This window comes from Pipistrellus kuhlii, unplaced genomic scaffold (assembly GCF_014108245.1).
Source record: "Pipistrellus kuhlii isolate mPipKuh1 unplaced genomic scaffold, mPipKuh1.p scaffold_m20_p_2, whole genome shotgun sequence".
Taxonomy (NCBI): Eukaryota; Metazoa; Chordata; class Mammalia; order Chiroptera; family Vespertilionidae; genus Pipistrellus; species Pipistrellus kuhlii.
In genome coordinates, this window is record NW_023425515.1 from 33,301,065 (window position 1) to 33,322,785 (window position 21,721).

The 21,721-nt window shown below is 39.5% G+C and overlaps 1 protein-coding gene across 1 annotated transcript; it reads left to right on the top strand.

The window, feature by feature from the left end:
* The first annotated feature begins 2 nt into the window (after window positions 1-2).
* Window positions 3-16,854, top strand: NDUFB5 (NADH:ubiquinone oxidoreductase subunit B5). The gene is made up of 6 exons (XM_036445070.2): window positions 3-203; window positions 6,233-6,321; window positions 7,489-7,555; window positions 8,513-8,574; window positions 9,399-9,505; window positions 16,621-16,854. Exons 1-6 carry the CDS (start codon window positions 80-82, stop codon window positions 16,739-16,741), a joined length of 570 nt encoding a protein of 189 aa, XP_036300963.1. The 5' UTR covers window positions 3-79; the 3' UTR covers window positions 16,742-16,854.
* Window positions 16,855-21,721: the final 4,867 nt, after the last annotated feature.

The following is a 21,721-nucleotide window of genomic DNA, read 5'->3' on the forward strand; positions in this document are numbered from 1 at the left end:
CCGTCTTTGCCCCGGATGATAAATAGGCTCTCTCGGCTCCCGTCGCCCTCCCCCGCCTGACCTCCTGCCCGGAGTAGCCATGGCGGCCATGAGCTTGCTGCAGCGGGCTTCGGTCACCGCGCTGGCGGCGCTGGCTGGCCGCCGCCTGGGCCCGCGGCTCGGATCCGGGGCCTTCCTCACGCGGGGCTTCCCGAAGGCTGTTGGTGGGTGCTGGCTTCGGGGGGTGGGGGGATGCGCTCTCAGGGGAAGCGGGGAGAGGAGGACTCTGCCAGGGTGACCTTGGCGGGACCCGGAGGGAGCCGGGGACTTGCGGGCGTGGGTTTGAGGGTTTAGACTACGCGTTAGCGTCTGTGAAACACGGGACCGTTCAGTCTTCCCAGGTGGGCTAATTTCCGGACGAAGCTGAGGTCGGAGAGGCCCAGAGCTGAGAACCCCTGAGCATCAGGTTCGTCCTTTCTCCCCCGGGAACTAGGTTCTGGTCGCACCCTGCGGGAGGTTATGCTCAGTGACGCCCAGTGATGTGTGGACAGCGGAGGCTCGTGAGAAGGCATACGCATCGGGATTTGCCGCAAAGGATGGGGAGTAGTCAACAAATTTCCCGCAGGAATTAGACCCTGTTACAAAACTGCTTTGCTAACAGCATTCCTTGACAAAACCCCTTTGTAAGCCATTTCTGAGGGCACGTATCCTCCTCTTTAAATACTCGCTAGGATGGCACTTCATCACGTCTAGCCGGAGATGAACCGAGGTTAAACCCCGTTCCTCTCCCCCCCGCCCCCCGCCCCCGTAAGCACAGTCCCCTTTCTTGGAGGGATCAGGTCGCCGGAGCCCTTTCCACGGGCAGCAGGAGAGGATGTAATAGCGGTGCCCAGGGTTCCTGTGTTTCAGCTGCACCTGCTTTCAGAGGTGTTTTGCATTTGAAGCCTTACCTGTCACCGTGCAATGAGAGGTTTTAATCTGTTATATTATTGTTGATGTCTGCCCCCTAGGAGAATGTGAGCTCCAGCAGAGTAGAGAGCCTTGTTTTGTTTCCTCTGGAGTTAGATTGTAGGTTCCAGTCCCGGCCCCGCAGCTTAGCAGCTGTGTGACCTTGGGCCTTCACATCTTGGAAGCTAACTGGAAGGCACTTAACGGCTTGAAACTTGTCTTTTTTTTCACCTCTGAAAAAGGGGATGCTTATTACAAGTGTGCTTGTTCTGTTGACAGGGAAATAAAATAAAACTAATCTTCCTATTGACAATTATTTTAGAACCCTGAAATGTATTTTGTATATTTTTAGAAATGTCATTTCAAAATGAGCTTGTTTTTTATCATTAGAACTGGAGAGAGGGGAGGGAGGGGGAATGGTAATTTTAACCTACCTTATAAGGTAGTTGTATAGAGCAAGTGGGAAAAATCTACAGCACCTAGCACTAGCCTTTTACAGGGCCCTGTGGCTACATTTTCTTAAACAGCTAGTACTGTTGTGTTACCCTCGGTGGAAAACTTTTCTTAGAAAACAATATATTAAAATATTTTCTCTTTTTAATTAAATTATCAATAAAATGTCAAATAGCAAGGGATTCAAGAAATGAGCTTAAGTTCCCTCTGTAACTGCAGTGAATTTTAATGTTGAAGATTGATGTGCAATATTTTGGTTTTTGTTTTGTTTTTAGTGTGCATATTTTTGGTTTAAAAAATACTGAGAATAGTATTAAAATTATTATGTAATCAAAGTGCCCTGCATTCATTCAGGCATGGAAGATGAAGCATGTAAACTGGATTCTGGGGTAGTTTGAACAACTACAAATACAGACAGAAAAGTAAAGGATGTGTTTTTTGTTATATTTGAATATGGGCTCTTGGGGTATGCAGCTGTTGGGAGAGAAGGCTAAAAAAAAAAAAAAGCAAAGTTGGAGAATAGTCACAGAGATGTGTATTACCGCATAAGCAATATAGTCAATAATATCTTAATAACTACATCTGGGGCCAGGTATGTGCTTGAAGCATGGTGGGACGGGGGTTGGGGAGAGGGCCACCATTCTGTAAAGTACATGATTTTCTGGCCACTGTGCTGTACATCTGAAACTAATGCAGGATGATATTGAATGTAGACAGCGACTGAAAAATAAAAAAATAAATTTTTTTTAAAAAGGGAATTTGGGACCTAGTTGGTGAGGGGAGGGAATGAATATAAAGCCAAATTATATTATCTGTTTTGTAGGCAGTAGAGAATTTTAGCAAAAGAGCACTGTCAGTAGTGTGTTTTAGGAAAATGCTTGTGAATATTGGATGGATTCTAGGGGATGTTCGTTCTTTAAACCGTTGATGTAAAGTGACATTAACTGGGAATAGTCTGAGAATGAGGGAAAGAAAATGACCAATTTTCAATTTCTTGGAAACACATATACATAAAATCATACAGTATCTTATTTGATCCACACAAAGATCACAATTGTTAAATACCTTTTTTAACAACTGAGGTTATTTGCATTTTTAAAAATTGTTATTGAAACCTAGTTGTACATAATGAATACTTGAGAAATTCCAGGCTTTATAAAGTGGTGGAAGATGCCTGTTTTTGTGGCACCAAAAGGGTTCCAGTTCAATTTCTGGTCAGGGCTTGATCCCAGCAGGTGTGTGTAGGAGGCAGCCAATTGATGTTGCTCTCTTCCTCTCCCTTCCTTTCTCCCTAAAATCAATAAGAACAGATTTTTTTTAAAATATATATTTTATTGATTTTTCACAGAGAGGAAGAGAAAGGGATAGAGAGTTAGAAACATCGATGAGAGAGAATCATCGATCAGCTGCCTCTTGCATGCCCCCTACTGGGGATGTGCCCGCAACCAAGGTACATGCCCTTGACCGGAATCGAACCCGGGACCTTTCAGTCCCTAGGCCGACGCTCTATCCACTGAGCCAAACCGGTCCCGGCCAGATTTTTTTTTTTAAAGAATGAGTTCTTGGAAATGGAAGGAAATGATTGAAATTAATGAGTTGGTAAAGTATGTCTTTTTATTCTAAGAGAGTCCATATATTCACATTCTTTAAGGAAAAAGACCTTAAAAATCCTCTAGACCGGTGGTTCTCAACCTTTCTAATGCAGCGACCTTTTAATACAGTTCCTCATGTTGTGGTGCCCCCCAACCATAAAATTATTTTCGTTGCTGCTTCATATGAGAATTTTGCTACCACTAGCAGGGTCGCCTAAGACCATCAGAAAACACAGATATTTACATTACCATTCATTAACAGTAGCAAAATTACAGTTATGAAATAGCAATGAAAATAATTTTATGGTTGGAGGTCACCACAACATGAGGAACTGTATTAAAGGGTTGCGGCAATAGAAAGGTTGAGAACCACTGCTCTAGACCAACACCCCCACACACACACACCATAATATACTAATCCCCATTACTGATACCTGAGTCACTACTTAATATTGTATGTTTTTGTTGCTTTTTAGAGAGATTAAGTGAGAAGGGTAGAGAGGTAGAAACATGATGAAACAGAAACATGGGTTGACTGACTGCCTCTTGCATACCTCCTACTGGGGATCAAGCCTGAAACCCGGGCAAGTGCCCTCACTGGGAATCGAACTGGTGAACTCTTGGTTCATGGGTCGATGCTCAACCATTGGGCCACACTGGCTGGGCTCTTTTACTTTCAACCACTGAAATTGTTAGAAACTTCTTCCTTGTATTAAGCTCTAAATTACTCTTTCACACATTGGAAGGTCTTTGCTTCAGCTCAACATAGAATAAATAGTCTATACCTTTTGCCATGGGACAGCCCTTCAGTTCCTTAAAAGCTCTGGTTTCTAACCAGACTTCTTTTTTGTAGACCAATGAGGCTTCAGTTCTTTCATTTTTAATATGTCAGTTTCCAGGTTGTTTTTAATTCTGGTTGCATAAGTGGGGGCAGGCTCCAGGTTGTCGCTCTAAAACTCTGGGGACACCTGGAGATTAGAAGGCCGGGATTCCTCCCATTTTGACCTTGAACTTTTAATACATCATATTAAGATAAAATTACCTTGGCTTTTTTTGGTAACCACATTACACCAATGACTCTTACTCTAAGTTTGTGAGCCACCTTGGGGGTGGGGATCCAAGCAGGACTTTCCACTCACACTTAATCATTTTACAATAGATTCAGCCTTTTGTAAATGTGTATGAAGACTTTTGGAAGATCCTATTTTCATCATCAGTGCAGTCACCACTCTCGTGGCAGCAGCTTTGTGACTTGTCAGGAATGCCGTCTTGATCCTCCAGGGCTATCGAGACAACTCTTTGGCAGGTCACTGCGTTAAGTAATCAGTACCTTTTGAGTGTAATCAATCAATTGCCCATTTCAAATTCATCTAACTTGATATTTCTCTCAGTTTATAATGTGCCTTTCCTTGTACCTCCTTGCTCCCTCTCCCCAGCCTCTCACCCACACACAGACCATCCTGTCTAAACATGAACTTTACTCCTGAGCCTGTTCTTTTCTGACAATGCATCGTATTTCTTTCCTTTGTTGTCCCTATAGATTTGTAATTTTGTTAATCTCCTAGTGTCTTGCTTCCAGTAGGGTCTGTCTGTATCCCTCTTGGACAATAGGCCTAGCAAAGGATCTGCACATAGTCTGCAGTTATAGTATTATCCAGCCCATTTTTTTCCATATAGCTCACACACAAAAAATTCTATAACTTTCTTTTTTTTATATATATATATTTTATTGATTTTTGTACAGAGAGGAAGGGAGAGAGATAGCAAGTTAGAAACATCGATGAGAGAGAGTCATCGATCAGCTGCCTCTTGCACACCCCCCACTGGGGATGTGTCCGCAACCAAGGTACATGCCCTTGACCGGAATCGAACCTGGGACCTTTCAGTCCGCAGGCCGACGCTCTATCCACTGAGCCAAACCGGTTTCGGCGAAAAAATTCTATAACTTTCAAGTGATTTCTTGAAATACATACTTTGTCAAATTCTCTTATCTTGTTATTGTCACAGCTTTAGTAGTATGAATTGTACTTAGTAAATTCATACCAGCTTCTAATTCTTTTGTGAATTAACCTCCTAAATTCATTTCAAGCTGCTGCAGGTGATACCAAAATTAAGAGAAGAGCTCCTCTTTCACACATTGAAAGTTCCTTCACATTTATATTTTATTGGGAGAATGAAGGGAATTAGACACCTCCCTAGAATAAACAGTATTTCAAAGGTAAGAGCGTTCTCATCTGGTTGGAAGAACGTTGGTTTCTTGGAGGATAAGATGTCATCTGGGCCCAAAGAACAGAGTCCAGTAGAGGGGAGCGCATTCCAGACACTGAAGCTTGAACAAAGGATGTAGAATGTAGTTACCCAGCCGAAACAGAGCCTTTTCTGCTTCCAGAAGAGGGGCTTGCAGTGCCCATGTGATCTTTCCAGGCTTCCAAGGGAGGAAATGGTGTAGAAAGGAGATCCAGGAGTTAAATTTTGCCTCTCTTTATCTCCAGCAAAGTTTGATTAAATACCATCATCGGGAGTATTTGAAGAGGAGGATATTGGGAATGAGAAATGGCTTACAAAGGAATTTTATCAAGCTATGTAGAGTCTTTACTTTTGTAACAAGTTCAAATTCCTGCTGAATATATGTTGAATAAATGTCTTTCCATCTATTTTGTAGGAAGTGTTTATTGCCTCATATGGAATGGCATAACAAATTTATTTCTTTTGCAGCATTAGCAAAATTTGTTGCAGAGGGTAAACCAAGATTATCTGCCTTGCCGGAACCGGTTTGGCTCAGTGGATAGAGCGTCAGCCTGCGGACTGAAAGGTCCCAGGTTCGATTCCGGTCAAGGGCATGTACCTTGGTTGCGGGCACATCCCCAGTAGCGGGTGTGCAAGAGGCAGCTGATTGATGATTCTCTCTCATTGATGTTTCTAACTCTCTATCCCTCTCTCTTCCTCTCTGTGAAAAATAAATAAAAAATATTTTTTTATAAAAAGAGTATCTTTCCTGTCTACTATTGAAACATTCAAACAATTGTTTAGGTATTTTTATAACATTGAATAAAAATGAGGAAAGCAATAGTAAAACAGAACGCCAATCTCTGTTTAAGGATATCCTACCTGCCCTGCCTTTAATGCTTAAAGAACATGCATTTTGAAATCTTAATTTAAAATTTATGCATATACATTTTCTTATAATCTGACTTTGTCTCAGAAAATAACAGTATACCGATATGAAACTTGTCTAAAACAGGGTAATTTAATATTTCCAGCTCCTGTGAGACACAGTTCGGACCATGGGAAAAGACTGTTTGTTATCAAACCTTCTGGATTCTATGACAAGCGTTTTTTGAATTTACTGGTGAGTTAAAATTTTTGTTGAACTATTTTTATGTAAGTAGGAAGGCCATTTTGGCCTATGTAGAAAACATCTTTCATTTTGCATTTTCATATGTCTTTTCTCAAAAGTCTGATTAGTTACTAAATTTCTTTTTAAATTAGTTAACCTTTTTTCCTTCAAAAAAAGGATTTATGCCTATGGGAGGCTATTGGAGGTTAAAAATTGAGCCACTCCTTTCTCCTCTGGATTATGGGGTTTTGAAGTCTGTGTTCCCTGACAAAACATAAAAATCTATAAGTTACAGAATTTTGAAAATAGATTTATTTGGGGATAATTATTTATATTATTAAAATATTCTTTAAATTGCCAAAGAACTAACTGAAGTCTTTCTTCAAATAAGGCCTTCCATTATGATGAGAGATCATTTTATTTCTATAATTCTTAGGAACATTGATTCAGAGAGTAAAGCAGGGTACTTATTATTCATGCAAGGTTCTATAATGGAAAGTAGGGTGTAGAGGATGGAAGACTATCTGGGCTCTTTGTCGCTGTTCCTAAAGCCGTGACCCAGCATTTGAGCATGGTGCCCCCTAGACCTTCCTTCACGCTGTCATTGTGCTCAGCCCCTCCCCATCCCCTTGGTTGAGCTCCCACTGTTCTTGTCATCGTCCCTAACTGCTCTCCCCTGCTGGTCTTCTCCCCACCCCCCAACTGTCCTCCCTTCAGGCCTGGAACCCCCCTAACTCCCCTCACCGGCCAACTCAGGTTCTATACAGTGGCTGAAATCAACCTGATGTTTTTACACTTTTTTATTGAGTTTATTGAGGTGACATTGGTTAATAAAATTATATAGGTTTTAGGTGTACAATGCTATATGTAATTTTCTTAATATAAAAACTTCTAACTTTCGTTACATTGCTTTAATAACAAAATCACTTACATAGTGTATATTATATAATACTTGTACAGTTAATCCCTTTTTTTCTTTAATTTTTGGTGTTAAATTTAGGCATCTAAAAACTAGAGCAAAAGAAAATTACAGAAATAAAGCATTTGATGCTGCATCTCAAATTTGGCAAGTTTATTTTATTAGTAATATAAGGAAATCATGTAATAAGGACAATTTAAGGGTGGGAAAGAGTGTTAGGAAATGGTTATTGAAAATTTTTTTTTTACTAATCTTGACAGAAATTCTACATTTGTTTGACTGGGATTCCGGTTATAATTGGCATAACTCTGGTGAATGTATTCATTGGTAAGTCCCTCCCTCTGAACAAATCGAAGAAACTTATGTACATTAATAAAAAATAATTATGGATAGGGAAAAGCTCTTTGAATAATAAACATAAGCATGGAAATTTATTTTAAAATAACTAAATCTTATTCCATAATAGTGTATAATGATTTTTTTTAAAAAAACATTTTGGTTTCTTCCTAAAGCTTTAGTTCATCATTTCTGAAGGGGCCTTATAAAAGGCTTTATGAAGCCTTGTCTTCCTCCTCTTTTTCCAAACCCAGCTTTGATAAGACAGTACAAGGGAAATAGAAAGAGATATGTGGAAGAGAGACTAAGGGATGGTAGAATATTTTTATCCATCTTAGAACACATCCTATATAATAAAAGCCCAGTGACTGAAAGGCAGAACCACCAGAACAACTGGTCAACCAGTCGCTATGATATGCATTGACAGCCAGGAGGCAGACGCTCAGGGCAGGAGCTGCTTGGCTGACCAGGATGAACGGTGCTCCCTCACCAGGAGCAGCCGCTGAGAGGGCGGGTCCGCAGCGGCTCAGCTGACGGGGATGAGCAGCACTCACACTGGAATTGTGAATGGCAGTAAATATTAAAATTTTATAGGAAATTCTGCTCAAAGTACTTCTCACATCTTGAGTCCAAGAATATTTTGTTTAGTTGGTATGGAGAAAGCCAGAAGGAATAGTATGTCTTTTATTATATCTTGGTAGACTGTATAAACACAAAATGCAAAATTCTCATATAATCCTATAGACAATGTCTTACATGTAGAAGACATCTCATATCTAATGAATGGATTTTCAACCGTGTTGAAGTGAATTTAAAATAGTAGATATTTTCATTGATACAAATAAAAGGTCACTTTAAAATCATAAGAGATTGGTTTCTTACATAGTGCAGACTTAATGTTATAAACTACTGATGGTGAAGTTGAACATCTCTGTTTTCTCTTATTAGGTGAAGCTGAGTTAGCAGAAATTCCAGAAGGCTATATCCCAGAACACTGGGAATATTACAAGGTTAGTATGAATCACCACCAAGTTACCTTCTGTTAGCTGTCTTATCAGTATACTGGTTAAAATCTTAATTCAGCAATTAAGTTAGGGTTTTATATTCAGTTTTTTATAACAAGTAGATGAATACATTTTCTGCTCACTTTTTACAAGGAGCTTCTTTTGGTAATTTTCTGCATTGTTTTATTATTTTAAGTTTTATGGTTATTTTACTAGAGGCCCAGTGCACAGAATTTGTGTTATGGGGGTAGGGATGTCCCTCAGCCCAGCCTGCACCCTCTCCAATCTGGGGTGCAGTCAGACATCCCTCTCACAATCCAGACTACCGGCTCCCAACTGCTCGCACACAGAGACACTGCTACTAAAATCCAAGATGGGTTGTTACTTGCCTTTACAAGTATTGTAGTGAGTGGCCTTATTTGAGTATATCCTATCATGTTTTATTAATTGAGTGAATTATATTTTGGGGAGGAAGTACTTCATTATTAAATCTTAAAATAAGCCATACAATTAGTTTATCTTTCCTAACTGATAGAAAGAGCTCCATTTTTTTTTTTTTTATCACCAAACCCTGGATTTAGCTCCTAAATCTGCCACAGGTTTTTGGAGTCAGACAGACCTGGTTTGAGTCCAGATGCTGCTGCTTAGTAACTGTATAACTTTGTGCAGTTTGTTTCCATAAAATGGAGGGGAATAGTATGCAGCTAATGGATAAAGTAGTCTGCACATGGTCAGTGTTATTTTATCTGAGATTGTCATTTTACAGAATAGTAAGCTGGAAAGGCAAAATATTATTCAGAAACTAATTTTACACAAATTTTCTCTTGTAGCATCCTATATCAAGATGGATTGCCCGAAATTTTTATGATAGTCCTGAGAAGAATTATGAACGGACAATGGCCATCCTTCACATTGAAGCTGAAAAGGCTGAATTACGGTAAAAAGTGGGGGTGGGAAGAAAATCCTCTAGTATGGTCAAATCATGAGAAAAAAAATTAATAGAACTATTTCAGTGTTATAGGCTGCTCTATGTAAAACAATGAAGATGGGGGAGAGTTAGCCTGTTTAGAGTATAGACTATGAGATGGAGATAAACAATCCTATATAATAAACAGGTAATATACAGATTGACTTTCACACCCTCACATTTGGTCATCCCTCACTAACCCACGCTGGCAGGAGGGTTAGTGAGGGATGACCAAGTGACTGAACAAGCAGGCTGTGTGGGATGACTAGGCTGGTAGGGGGGGTAGTGAGGGATGACCAAACGACTGAATAGCAGGCTGCATGGGTTGACCAGTCCAGCAGGGGAGGGGCAGTTGGGGGCAAACAAGGCAGCAGGGAGAGTAGTAAGAGGCAACCAGGCTGGCAGAGGGGGTAGTTTAGGGGCGATCAGGCTGGCATACAGAGGCACTAAGGGGTGTTCAGGCAGGGGGGCAGTTAAGGGTGACCAAGCAGTCAGGCAGGTGAGCAATTAGGAGCCAGTAGTCGAGGATTGTGAGAGGGATCCCAGATTGGAGAGGGTGCAGGCTGGGCTGAAGTGAGCCCCCCACCGTGCACAAATTTTGGCCTCTCTTTACGAGATAATATCTGTCATATTAAAATAAATTCTCTTTAAAGTATTCTATTCTCGCCAAAACCGGTTTGGCTCAGTGGTAGAGCGTCGGTCTGCGGACTGAAAGGTCCCGGGTTCAATTCCGGTCAGGGGCATGTACGTTGGTTGCGGGCACATCCCCGGTGGGGGGTGTGCAAGAGGCAGCTGGTCGATGTTTCTCTCTCATCGACGTTTCTATCTCTCTCTCCCTTCCTCTCTGTAAAAAATCAATTAAAAAATATATTAAAAAAAATAAAAATAAATAAAAATAAAAATAAAGTATTCTATTCTCCTAAAACAGTGGTTGCCAAACTGTGGCTCATCAGCCACATGCGGCTCTTTGGCCCTTGAGTATGGCTCTTCCACAAAGTACCACGTGCAGGTGCACACGTACAGTGTGACTGAAACTTCGTAGCCCGTGCGCAGGAGTCAGTTTTTTGGCTCTCAAAAGAAACTTCCATCGTTGTACTGTTGATATTTGACTCTGCTGGTTAATGAGTTTGCTGACCACTGCCCTAAGAGCAAGGCAGTCTTCTCCTTCCACTTCCCCTCCCCCAATTTCTTTTCCTTCTGCCCCGAGTCTGTCCTTAGAGGTGACCACTACTTAATTTCCAATATATGTTCCCTTCCCAAAATTTTATGCATTAAAAATACATTTTGTGTACCATTTGAAAACTATTAACACAATGGAATCCTCTTATACACATGGTTCTGCACCTGACTTTGTTTCACTTAAAGATACCTTGGCGATCTTTCTGATAGTATATGCCTCATTCTTTTTAATGGATGCATCATATATTTTGCTAGATGGATGTGCCTTAATTTTTTTAACCAGTCACCTATTGTCAGTACTTAGATTCTTTCCAGGTTTTTTTTTTTTTTTTTTTTTTTTTTTAATATTCTGCAAAGTGCTATGAATATTCCTTATGTACATTTTTGCATATCTATTCAGTATATCTGGAATATAAATTTTTAGCAGTGGTATTGATAAGCCAAATGTTACATGTTTTAAATTTTAGATGTGTATTGCTAAACCCTTCAAAAAAGTTGGGCCAGTTGTCTTTTCTGTCACCAGTATGTGGTAATTTCTGTTTTTTTCATACCTTTCCTAGTAATGGAATTTATCTGATGAGATAGTTGAAAAATGTTATCTCATCATTTCCATTTTGTATTTTTGTAAGGTTGAGTATTTTTTCATATATCTGTTGGTTGTTTACTTTTTATTTTGTATAAATTGCCCATTTTTCTACTCATCTATACATTAAATTGATTTTTGTTTTTCTTACACATACCTTTTCCTGGTTTATCATTTGTCTTTTGACAGTGCAGAATGCTTTGCCATGTAGAAATGTTTTTATATTTCAGATAAAAATTAGTAGTAGCTAATATATTTTGAACACTGCAGTGTAACATTGCTTTAGTTATTTTATATTTATTTCCCTACTTGTCAGGTTTGTCAGTCTTTTTTTTTTTTTTTTTTTTTTTTTTTTTTTTTTTTTTTTTTTTTTTTTTTTTTTTTTTTTAAGGTTCTGGGATTTTGTGTTATGCATAGGTCTATGATCCAAAATTATTTTTTTAAATGGTCAGTCAGTTTCCTTCTGCTGCTTTTAAATTTAATCCTATCAGATTTATTTTGGGGTTTGGAGTGAGACTTACATACATTCAAATGTACACATTAAGCTCAGTGGGTTTTTGACAAAAATATATAGCAATGTAACCACACTGTCAAGGTCACTTCGATGACCTAGTGAACCTTTTTCCTTTCTCTTCCAGTCAGTCCTCCTCCCCTGCTCTTTGCCACATACTGCCATTGATTGCTTTCTGTTCATTATGATTTAATCTTTATAGTTTATAAAACCTGCTGATACTGAATAATATTTAAAAGAACATGTGATTGACTTATTTTAAATATGTAATTACATGTACTATTGTAGTATATAGGGTTACCACATGCATTTGTCATTAAGTATTTAAAAGCATGGAAAAACAATATGACTCACACTTAGTAACACTAGACATTTTTGAACTTCAGACATATACCTATGAGTTCCAATTAAAAGACCAGATCCCGGAATTCTTTAGAAATACAGAGCTTCTAAACAATTTGAAAGCAAAGTAAAAACAAAAACCGAAACCCAAAGGAAAGATGTCAATGTGCAATCGAGCTACAGTTATTAAAAAGTATATGATTAGCCAAAACGGGTTTGGCTCAGTAGATGGAGCATCAGTCTGAGGACTAAGGGATCCCAGGTTCGATTCCGATCAGGGGCATCTACCTTGGTTGCCGGCACATCCCCAGAGAGGGGTGTGCAAGAGGCAGCTGATCGATGTTTCTCTCTCATCGATGTTTCTGACTCTTTATCCCTCTCCCTCTCTGTGAAAAATCAATAAAATATATTTTTTTAAAAGTATATGTTTAGGTATTTGAAAAACTGGAGCATAAAGAAATATATAAAACAGAAAGAACTATCTCCCATGATTGACTCTCCCTGAGTTAACTGTGATCTTTGGCCCTCCAGATTTTTTGTTGTTGTTGTTAATCTTCACCCAAGGATATTCCATTGCTTTTCATTGAGAGTGAGAGTGGAAAAGAGCAAGGGAGGGGAAGAGAGGCAGAGGAGAGAGATGTGAGAGAAGCACATCTATTGGTTGCCTCCCACACACACCCTGACCAGGAATTGAACCCAAGATTCTTTGATGCAGAGGAAAAACCAAGATGGCGGCTGAGGTGAACACCTAAACTGCTCACTTGCACAACAATTTCAAAACTACAACTAAAAGACAAAACGGATATCCTTCAGAATCACAGGAAAACTGGCTGAGTGGAAATTCTACAACTAGAAGGAAAGCGAAAAGCACATTGAGACTCAGAGGAGCTGCAAAAGGCTAAGGTACGGAGACGCAGGTACATGAGGAGAGGACTGGCCTGCTGAGTGCGCTGCTGGGTTTCTCAAGTGGGAGGGAGTCAGGGGCTCCTGACTGCATTGAACTCCAGTTCAGGCGAGACTCGGACCGATTCATACAGGTTGAATATGGACTGTCAAGAAAGAGAGAGGCTAACTGGGACTCGGGGGAGCTGTAGAAGGCAGAGGCCTAGAGGCATGCGGCTCCTGACTATGCTGAACTCCAGTTCCAGGCAAGACTTTGGGGACCCAGACTCATTTGGGGAGAAACTGTACTGTCTGACAGCAGACAAAATTCAAGGAAAGCTTTTTCTCAGAGATGATTGCAGAGATTACTGAGGAATACTGAGACCCACGGGCCTCATGGGGCAAAGCTGACAGGAAACCAAGGCTGCCTGCTCTGCCCTGAGACTCCACCCCATCCAAGCTGAGCACAGAGGCTTTTGCAAGCCTTGTCTCATAAGAGTATTTCCAGTAGAGAAGTTCTCCCAGCATAGACACAGCTGGTCCTCACAGCCAGTTGGCCCAGAGGTGAATCCCTCCCAGGCATACCAACAACAATCAATACTTAACTATAGCAAGACTGTGTGTACACAGCCCACAAAGGGGTGCACCAAGAGTGTCCACCTTAGGCAACTGGGGAGGCTGAGCCACTGGGCCCTATAGGACACCTAGTACACAAAGCCATTCTATCAACTCAGGGAAGCAGCCAAAATGCAGAGACAAAGAAACAGATCACAAATGAAAGAAATGGAGGAAAACAAATGACTGGATATAGAGTTCAAACCACGGTTATAAGGTTTTTCAAGAATATCCTAGAAAAGGCTGATAAATTTAGTAAGACCTTCGAGGATATGAAAAAGGACCAACTAGAAATTAAACATACACTGACTGAAATAAAAAATATTATACAGAGATCTAACAACAGAGTAGAGTATCTCAAGAATTAAGTCAAAGATTTAAAAAATGAAAAAGCAAAAAACACTCAACCGGAAAAGAAAAAAGCCGAAACCGGTTTGGCTCAGTGGATAGAGCGTCAACCTGCGGACTGGAAGGTCCCAGGTTCGATTCCTGTCAAGGGCATGTACCTTGGTTGCAGGCACATCCCCAGTAGGGGGTATGCAAGAGGCAACTGATCGATGATTCTCTCTCATTGATGTTTCTAACTCTCTATCCCTCTCTTTTCTTCTCTGTAAAAAATCAATAAAATATATTTAAAAACAAAAAGAAAAAAGAATCCAAAAATATGAAGATAGTGTAAGGAGCCTCTGTGACAACTTCAAGCATACTAACATCCAAATTATGGGGATGCCAGAAGAAGAGGGAGAGCAAGATATTGAAAACCTATTTGAAGAAATAATGACCAAACACTTACCCTACCTGATGAAAAAAATAGAAGTCCAGGAAGCGCACAGAACCCCAAACGAAATCCAAAGAGAACCATACCAAGACACATCATAATTAAAATTCCAAGAGCAAAAGACAAAGAATATTAAAAGCAGCAAGAGAAAAACAGTTAATTAGCTACAAGGGAGCACTCATACAATTGTCAGCTGATTTCTCAACAGAAAGTATATAGGCCAGAATGGAGTGGCAAGAAATATTAAATAGCAAGAATCTACAACCAAGATTACTCTACCCAGCAAAGCTATCATTCAGAATTGAAGGTCAGACCAAGAGTTTCACAGATAAGAAAAAGCTAAAGGAGATCATCACCACCAAACCAGTATTATATGAAATGCTGAAAGGTATTCTTTAAGAAGAGGAGGAAGAAGAAAAAAGTAAAGATAAAAAATTATAAACAACAAAGTGACAACTGAGTGCGGTGCTGGCTTTAAATAAATACATATCTATCAATAAGTGAATCTAAAAATCAGTGAATAAAAAACCTGATGAACAGAATAAACTGGTGAATATAATATAATACAGTAGAAAGGGAGTGGACTGACAATTCTCAGGGAGAAAGGGATGGGAGGGCAGTAAGAGACTGGACAAAAATTGACACCTATGGATGAGGACAGTGGGGAGGTTGTAAGGGCAGAAGGTGGAGTGGGAATCGGGTGGAGGGGAGCAATGGAGGGGGGGAAGAGGAGCAATTGTAATAATCTGAACAATAAAGTTTTTTTTAAAATATATTTTATTGATTTTGTAGAGAGAGGAAGGGAGAGAGATAGAGAGTTAGAAATATCGATGAGAGTCATCCATCAGCTGCCTCTTGCACACCCCCTACTGGGGATATGCCCGCAACCAAGGTACATGCCCTTGACCGGAATCGAACCCGGGACCCTTCAGTCTCCAAGCCGACGCTCTATCCCTTGAGCCAAACCGGTCTCGGCAACAGTAAAGATTTGTTAAATTAAAAATAAAAAGACTCTGCTGCATGGGCCAGTGCTCCAACCATTGAGCCACACTGACCAGGGCTCCTCCAGATTTTTAATAACTTATGCATGTGTACCTACATACATAGTCACAAATGATGACTTTGTTTTTTTGATGAAATGGGAAGATGCTACACACTGATTTCTTACCTTGCTTTTTTAACCTAATGGTATATCTATCATCTTCTGTGTAACTGTAGATAGATTTTCCTTAGGTACAGAGTAGTCCATTCTGTGGGCTAACCATAACTTATTTAACCAGTCTCCTTTGTGTGAATATTTTAATTACTTGAGTTCTGGATAATTATATTCTAAAGAGTAGAAGAGGAAAAGAATGATATTTAATCTTAAATAAGAGATAAATATGCTCCTAGGTTAGTGAGCTGGTTAAGGTTAATAAAATGAATTATTTAAATGTGATTAGTTGATATGTAGTCTATAAATTGTAAGTAAAAGGTTTGATGGAGAGGGACTGTTCAGGAATGTGTGGTAGTTTGTACAAAGGTGTGGCTGTAGGAGAGGAAAGTATCTTGATAGAATAGAGATTATTCAGTTGTGAAGAAGGATGAGGACAAGTAATTAGGCCTTATGTTGTAGGATGTTTTTCTTAATCTTGGTTTTTCTTTCTTGTTTTCTTTACAAATACCAATTGTCTGGTGCTGACCAGGCTTAGTGTGATGCTGTTGAATAAGATACCATTCCTGCTCTCATGTGATTTTCTGTCCTAATGGTAATGGACAGCCAGTATAAACTAGGGGATGTAAGGTCCTCTAAGAAGGCATCTTCATGTTTTAATTCCTAGTCCTTGGCACAGCATATGGCCTTAATCCTAGGCATTAAAGACAGAGAATGCATTACCACTATTCAAGTGAAGGCACTCTGTCCAGACAAAGCAGGGACAGAAGTAGAGAATTGATTACCAATTCAAGTAATGTTTTGGGGATTAAAAGCAGTATGTGTTAGCTAACTATATAAGCAAGATAATAAAAGTCAAAAACAAGTCCTAAATTTTGCTTATAGGTATATATTAATTTTATGCATACACATGGATCTGTAGATGGACATTATACTTACGTAAAGCTAAAAGCTCTCTAGTGGTTGTTTTTTATCGTGGTAACTCAATAAATATGTATTTGGAAATGTTAGAATCACAATATTGCTATTTCATTTATTACAGGCTAAAGGAGATGGAAGTACGAAGATTAATGCGTGCGAGAGGTGATGGTCCCTGGTTTCAGGAACCAACCATTGATAAGGAGCTTATTGATCATACTCCCAAAACACTTCCCGATGCCTAATTTTTTATTTCTCTAAATATAAAGTTCATTCTCTTTATGGAAAAATGAAGTAATAAATACATTTCGTGCTTTTGCTCAGAATAATGAATAAAAGACACTCTTCCATTGCTTTATTTCTCAGTGTTGGTTCAGAGTAAGGCTTTTTCCATGTGTGATCTTAAATTTTTTCAGCTTTATGGGGCATAATTGACAAAAATTGTAAGATATTTGAAGTGTTCATTTGGTATGTGGATACATTAGGGGTGGCAGATTAAAGCTGTTGATCGGGAGTTTGAACTTCCTTTTTTAAGAAGGTTTAAACAATTTTTTTAAAACTTGGAGAGAGAGGCATTTGCAAACTCTTTGAAGGTGTAACTTTGAAAGATTAATGTTTTACTTGTCTGATAAATGGAAGTGAGAGAAATTTGAGTATGTTAAGTATCGGGAAGCATGGTAGTTTATGTGTATATTGTAGACATCTGGATTATTCGGGGGCAACTCGGAATTTTAAATTATACAAATACTGAGTCAATTTGATAAAATGTTAACACCTTAATAAACATTTTCAGTGAACAAATCTCAAAGTTATTTTCATGGTTTTTAACCATCTGCCATGCTTTTTAAATACACATTTTTCTTAGTTGCAATTTCTATGATTCTTCAGAGTTCTTCTTTGCAAACACTGGAAAAGTTATTCCAAAAGGTAAAATGATTACTGCAAAGGTTATGAAATGTGAGTAAAAGGTAAAATAATGGCTGTCACTTATTAAGCATTTACTGTCCGCTGCATATTTTGACATTTTCAAAATGACCTTATGTGACATTTCTGTGCGTTACATATGAAGAATTGAGGCTCAGAGATATTTTTTTTATATATATTTTATTGATTTTATACAGAAAGGAAGGGAGAGAGATAGAGAGTTAGAAACATCGATGAGAGAGAGTCATCGATCAGCTGCCTCTTGCACACCCCCTACTGGGGATACACCTGCAACCAAGGTACATGCCCTTGACCGAATCGAACCTGGGACCCTTCAGTCCCCAAGCCGACGCTCTATCCATTGAGCCAAACCGGTCCCGGTAGAGATTTTTTAAAAATATATTTTATTGATTTTTTACAGAGAGGAAGGGAGAGAGAGAGCTAGAAACGTCGATGAGAGAGAAACATCGACCAGCTGCCAATGTACATGCCCTTGACTGGAATCGAACCTGGGACCTTTCAGTCTGCAGACTAACGCTCTACCACTGAGCCAAACCGGTTTTGGTGTCTCAGAGATTTTAAATAGGTACTCAAGATTTACCAAAATAAACATTCACACTTCAACTTTCAAAATGACTTTTTAGCTTTAAAAACTCTTTTATTTTTCAGCAGATACCTTTTTACCTATTTTATTTTATTGATTTTTTACAGAGAGGAAGAGAGAGGGATAGAGAGTTAGAAACATCGATGAGAGAGAATCATCAATCAGCTGCCTCTTGCACACCCCCTACTGAGGATGTGCCCGCAACCCAGGTACATGCCCTTGACCGGAATCATACCCGGGACCTTTCAGTCCGCAGGCCAACGTTCTATCCACTGAGCCAAACCAGTTTCTGCTCAGTGAATACCTTTTGAGTGTTCTCTTGCCCTAAGGGCCCTAAGTACCCTTTCTAATTCTCCAAGATCGTTTGCGGTGGTTGCATTTTCTCATTTCCCCAGCAGAGGGCTGCTTGTGCCAGTTCCTTCCAGATTTGGTTTGAGATTCCCTGTGGGATCTAATTACCACCTCATAATTCTGCTAAAGATTTGGGTGAAGGGCCTGCTGTCCCTAAGCACCTGCTTGCACAAACCTTTCAGTTTTGTAGAGGAGGTGTAAGGAGAATGAAAGCAGATAATCTTGTAAGTGGTAACTATAAACATCTGTTTGTTTATGTTCACTCCTTGTAGACTTTACAGGTTGTTTTTAGGCATTAGATTTTACTCATATTCTCTTTCTACTACTGTAGATATAAGAAAAACAAGAAATACTGACAATCCCACTACCCATAAAGACATTTGAAAACTTTTCTTCAGTCTTAGTTTTCTTCTTTAACATAGCTGGGATCATATATAGCGTGTCCCCCTAAAATGGAGGATTCCTTTTTTTTTTTCAATTTGTGTTTCTTGGAAGGAAACTACAATAGTAAAGTGTCCACACACTTTACTAGTTTCCTTTAGTGTATGTATATATATATATATATATATATATATATATATATATACACACACACACATACACACACACACACACACACACACACTATTAGTTTCCTAATATATATATAGTACTGATTTTTATGCAAACTTTTTTTCCTGTTCAAATGTTCAAATGTTTAAGCGTGTTCTATATCGTCCACTATGATACATACTGGGAATAAAGTCATTACAGTAGACATGTTCTCTCTAACACAGATGATAGATATTAAATCAGAAATTATACACATGGGTTTGGTAGGGAAAGAACAGGGCAGTGTAGCAACCTGTGGGATCCCAAGCTAGCCTATGGGTACATGCAATGACTAGATGATTTCATAACATCTGGAACATAGACGCCAAGTAAAGATCTGCTGAATAAATAGTACAGTGATTTAACTTTGTTTTGGGTTATTTTTATATATTTTTTCTTTTTCTGCAATTGTACAGGCCCTAGGATGGTCTTATTAAAAAGCATGGGCTTGCCCGGCCGGCGTGGCTCAGAGGTTGAGCGTTGACCTATGAACCAGGAGATCGTGGTTCGATTCCTGGTCAGGGCACATGGCCGAACTGGGGGCTCGATCCCCAAGGTGGGGCGTGCAGGAGGCAGCCGATCCATGATTCTTTGTCATCACTGATGTTTCCACCTCTCTCTCCCTCTCCCTTCCTCTCTGAAATCAAGAAAAATAAAAAAAAAATAAAAACACAAAATCTACTTAAAAAAAAAAAAAAAAAGCATGGGCTTGAATTGAGCAGACTTTAGGCTAAATCCTGAGCTTGCCAATTACTATGACAGTAATAGTGACGATCATCAATTTACTACTTGTTACCTCTGCCAGACACTAAGAATTTTGTATTTAATCTTAACTTTTCTCTCATGTTACAAAAATTCCTTCACTGCTTGGAGCTCTGTCTCTAAAGTGGGATTGTGCTCTTCATCCCATGGAGCTGTAGTAACGGTTACTGAGATAATGTGTGTAAAGTGCCTACTACACTGGTAAGTAGTAGGTGTTAAATAGACTTTTTCTGTCAACTAAAATGGCCCAATTCTTTTTCAAGAAAGTTACGGATCTAAGACACTCTGCTTCAGGCTTATTGAATTCAAAGAGGAATGGAGTTACAGGGAGTCTACAGCCAATGGGCAGTGCTTTTAAAACTACTTTCAAATCATGGAAAGAGTCAAGTGTACCAAATTCTACAATGTAAATTAGCCATACTGTTCTCCTTAGAGACAGATACTGCGGGAGATCACGGTGAGCAGGGCTGGGTTCAGCCTCTTTCCTTGTATCACTGTTTCCCAATTTTCAGTCCTCAATTTCAGCCAACTCAACTCTATTTTTGTCTTCACATATGATATATAATTAGTATTTTCTTTAAATTGATCTAATAAAGTGTAGATTTTTTTAAATGTCATTTTGTGATTGTAAGTAGAAAATCAGTTTCTTGTAATCAAAAGGCAATTACAAATGTAACTATAGTAGTATATTGTATTCTGCCTAGATTATGTACCCTTTCCAAGGCTCTGAGCCTAATGCCTGACTGTTTAAAAAGGGAGATTTTTTAAAAATATATCTATTAATTTCAGAGGGAAAGAGAGAAAGATGAAAGAGAATCATCGATTGGATGCCTCCTGCACGTCCCCCACTGGGGATCAAACCCACAACCTACGCATGTGGCCTTGGCCAGAATCGAACCCAGGACCCTTTAGTCCACTGAGGGTGTATCCACTGAGCCAAACCAGCCAGGATGAGAAAATATATATATATATATATAATTTATTTCAGAGAGGAAGAGAGAGAGAGAGAAACATCAATGATGAGAGAGAATCATTGATTGGCTGCTTCCTAAATGTTTTCTACTTGGGAGGGAGCCTGCAACCCAAGCATGTGCCCTCAGCCAGAATAGAACCTGGCTGACGCTCTGTCCACTGATCCAAACCGACTAGGGCAAAAAAAGGGAGAATTTTAATAGGTTAGTGATATTAAAAACATACTAGTACCAAGTGGAGACTTTCCCTCAGGTAATCAAATGGAGAATTGAAAAGGCAGTAACTTGGTCATGGGAGGGAAGTTAGGGGTGACTAGGCCAGCAGGGAGGGCAGTTGGTGGTGACCAGGCTCATGGTTCCATTCCCAGACAGGGCACATGCCCATGTTGTGGGCTTGATTCCAGTCTGGGGCATGCAGGAGGCAGCTGATCAATGATTCTCATCATTTCTCTCTCTTCATCTCTGAAATCAATAAAAATATACACTGAGTGGCCAGATTTATTATGACTACAGTAAATCAGCTGTACACTGCATCGTATGGGATACGGAAGCCGAAGACCTATTTGATCACCTTTGCTATCTGCATTTAACAAGATAAAATGTCTCCAATTTGCATAGGAACACAAGGATTGGACAGTCGAGCATTGGAAAAAAGTCATGTGGTCTGATGAACCACGTTTCCAGTTGCATCATGCAGATGGCAGATTGTGAATTTGGAGGAAACAGCATGAAGGCATGCACCTCACATGCATGAGTACAACCCTTCAAGCTGGTGGGGGCAGTGTTATGGTTTGGGACATGTTTTCCTGGTATGATTTGGGCCTTTTAATTCATGTGGAACAAAGTCTGAATAGCACAGTATTTTGCTATTTTGCAACCAAAGTATTTTGCAACCAAAGTATCGATGCTTGATCAAGTTCATGCTATCATGTTGATGGTATATCCTAATGGAGATGGCTTCTTCCAATAAGATAATGCGCCATGTCATGGTGCTCGTATTGTGCAGGAGTGGTTTCAAGAAC

Excerpts from the sequence above, each read along its gene's own strand:
- NDUFB5 (XM_036445070.2), top strand. The coding sequence starts at position 80 with ATGGCGGCCATGAGCTTGCTGCAGCGGGCTTCGGTCACCGCGCTGGCG. Across the intron at positions 6,322-7,488 it reads AGCGTTTTTTGAATTTACTG|AAATTCTACATTTGTTTGAC; the intron begins GTGAGTTAAAAT and ends TAATCTTGACAG. Across the intron at positions 8,575-9,398 it reads AACACTGGGAATATTACAAG|CATCCTATATCAAGATGGAT; the intron begins GTTAGTATGAAT and ends TTTCTCTTGTAG.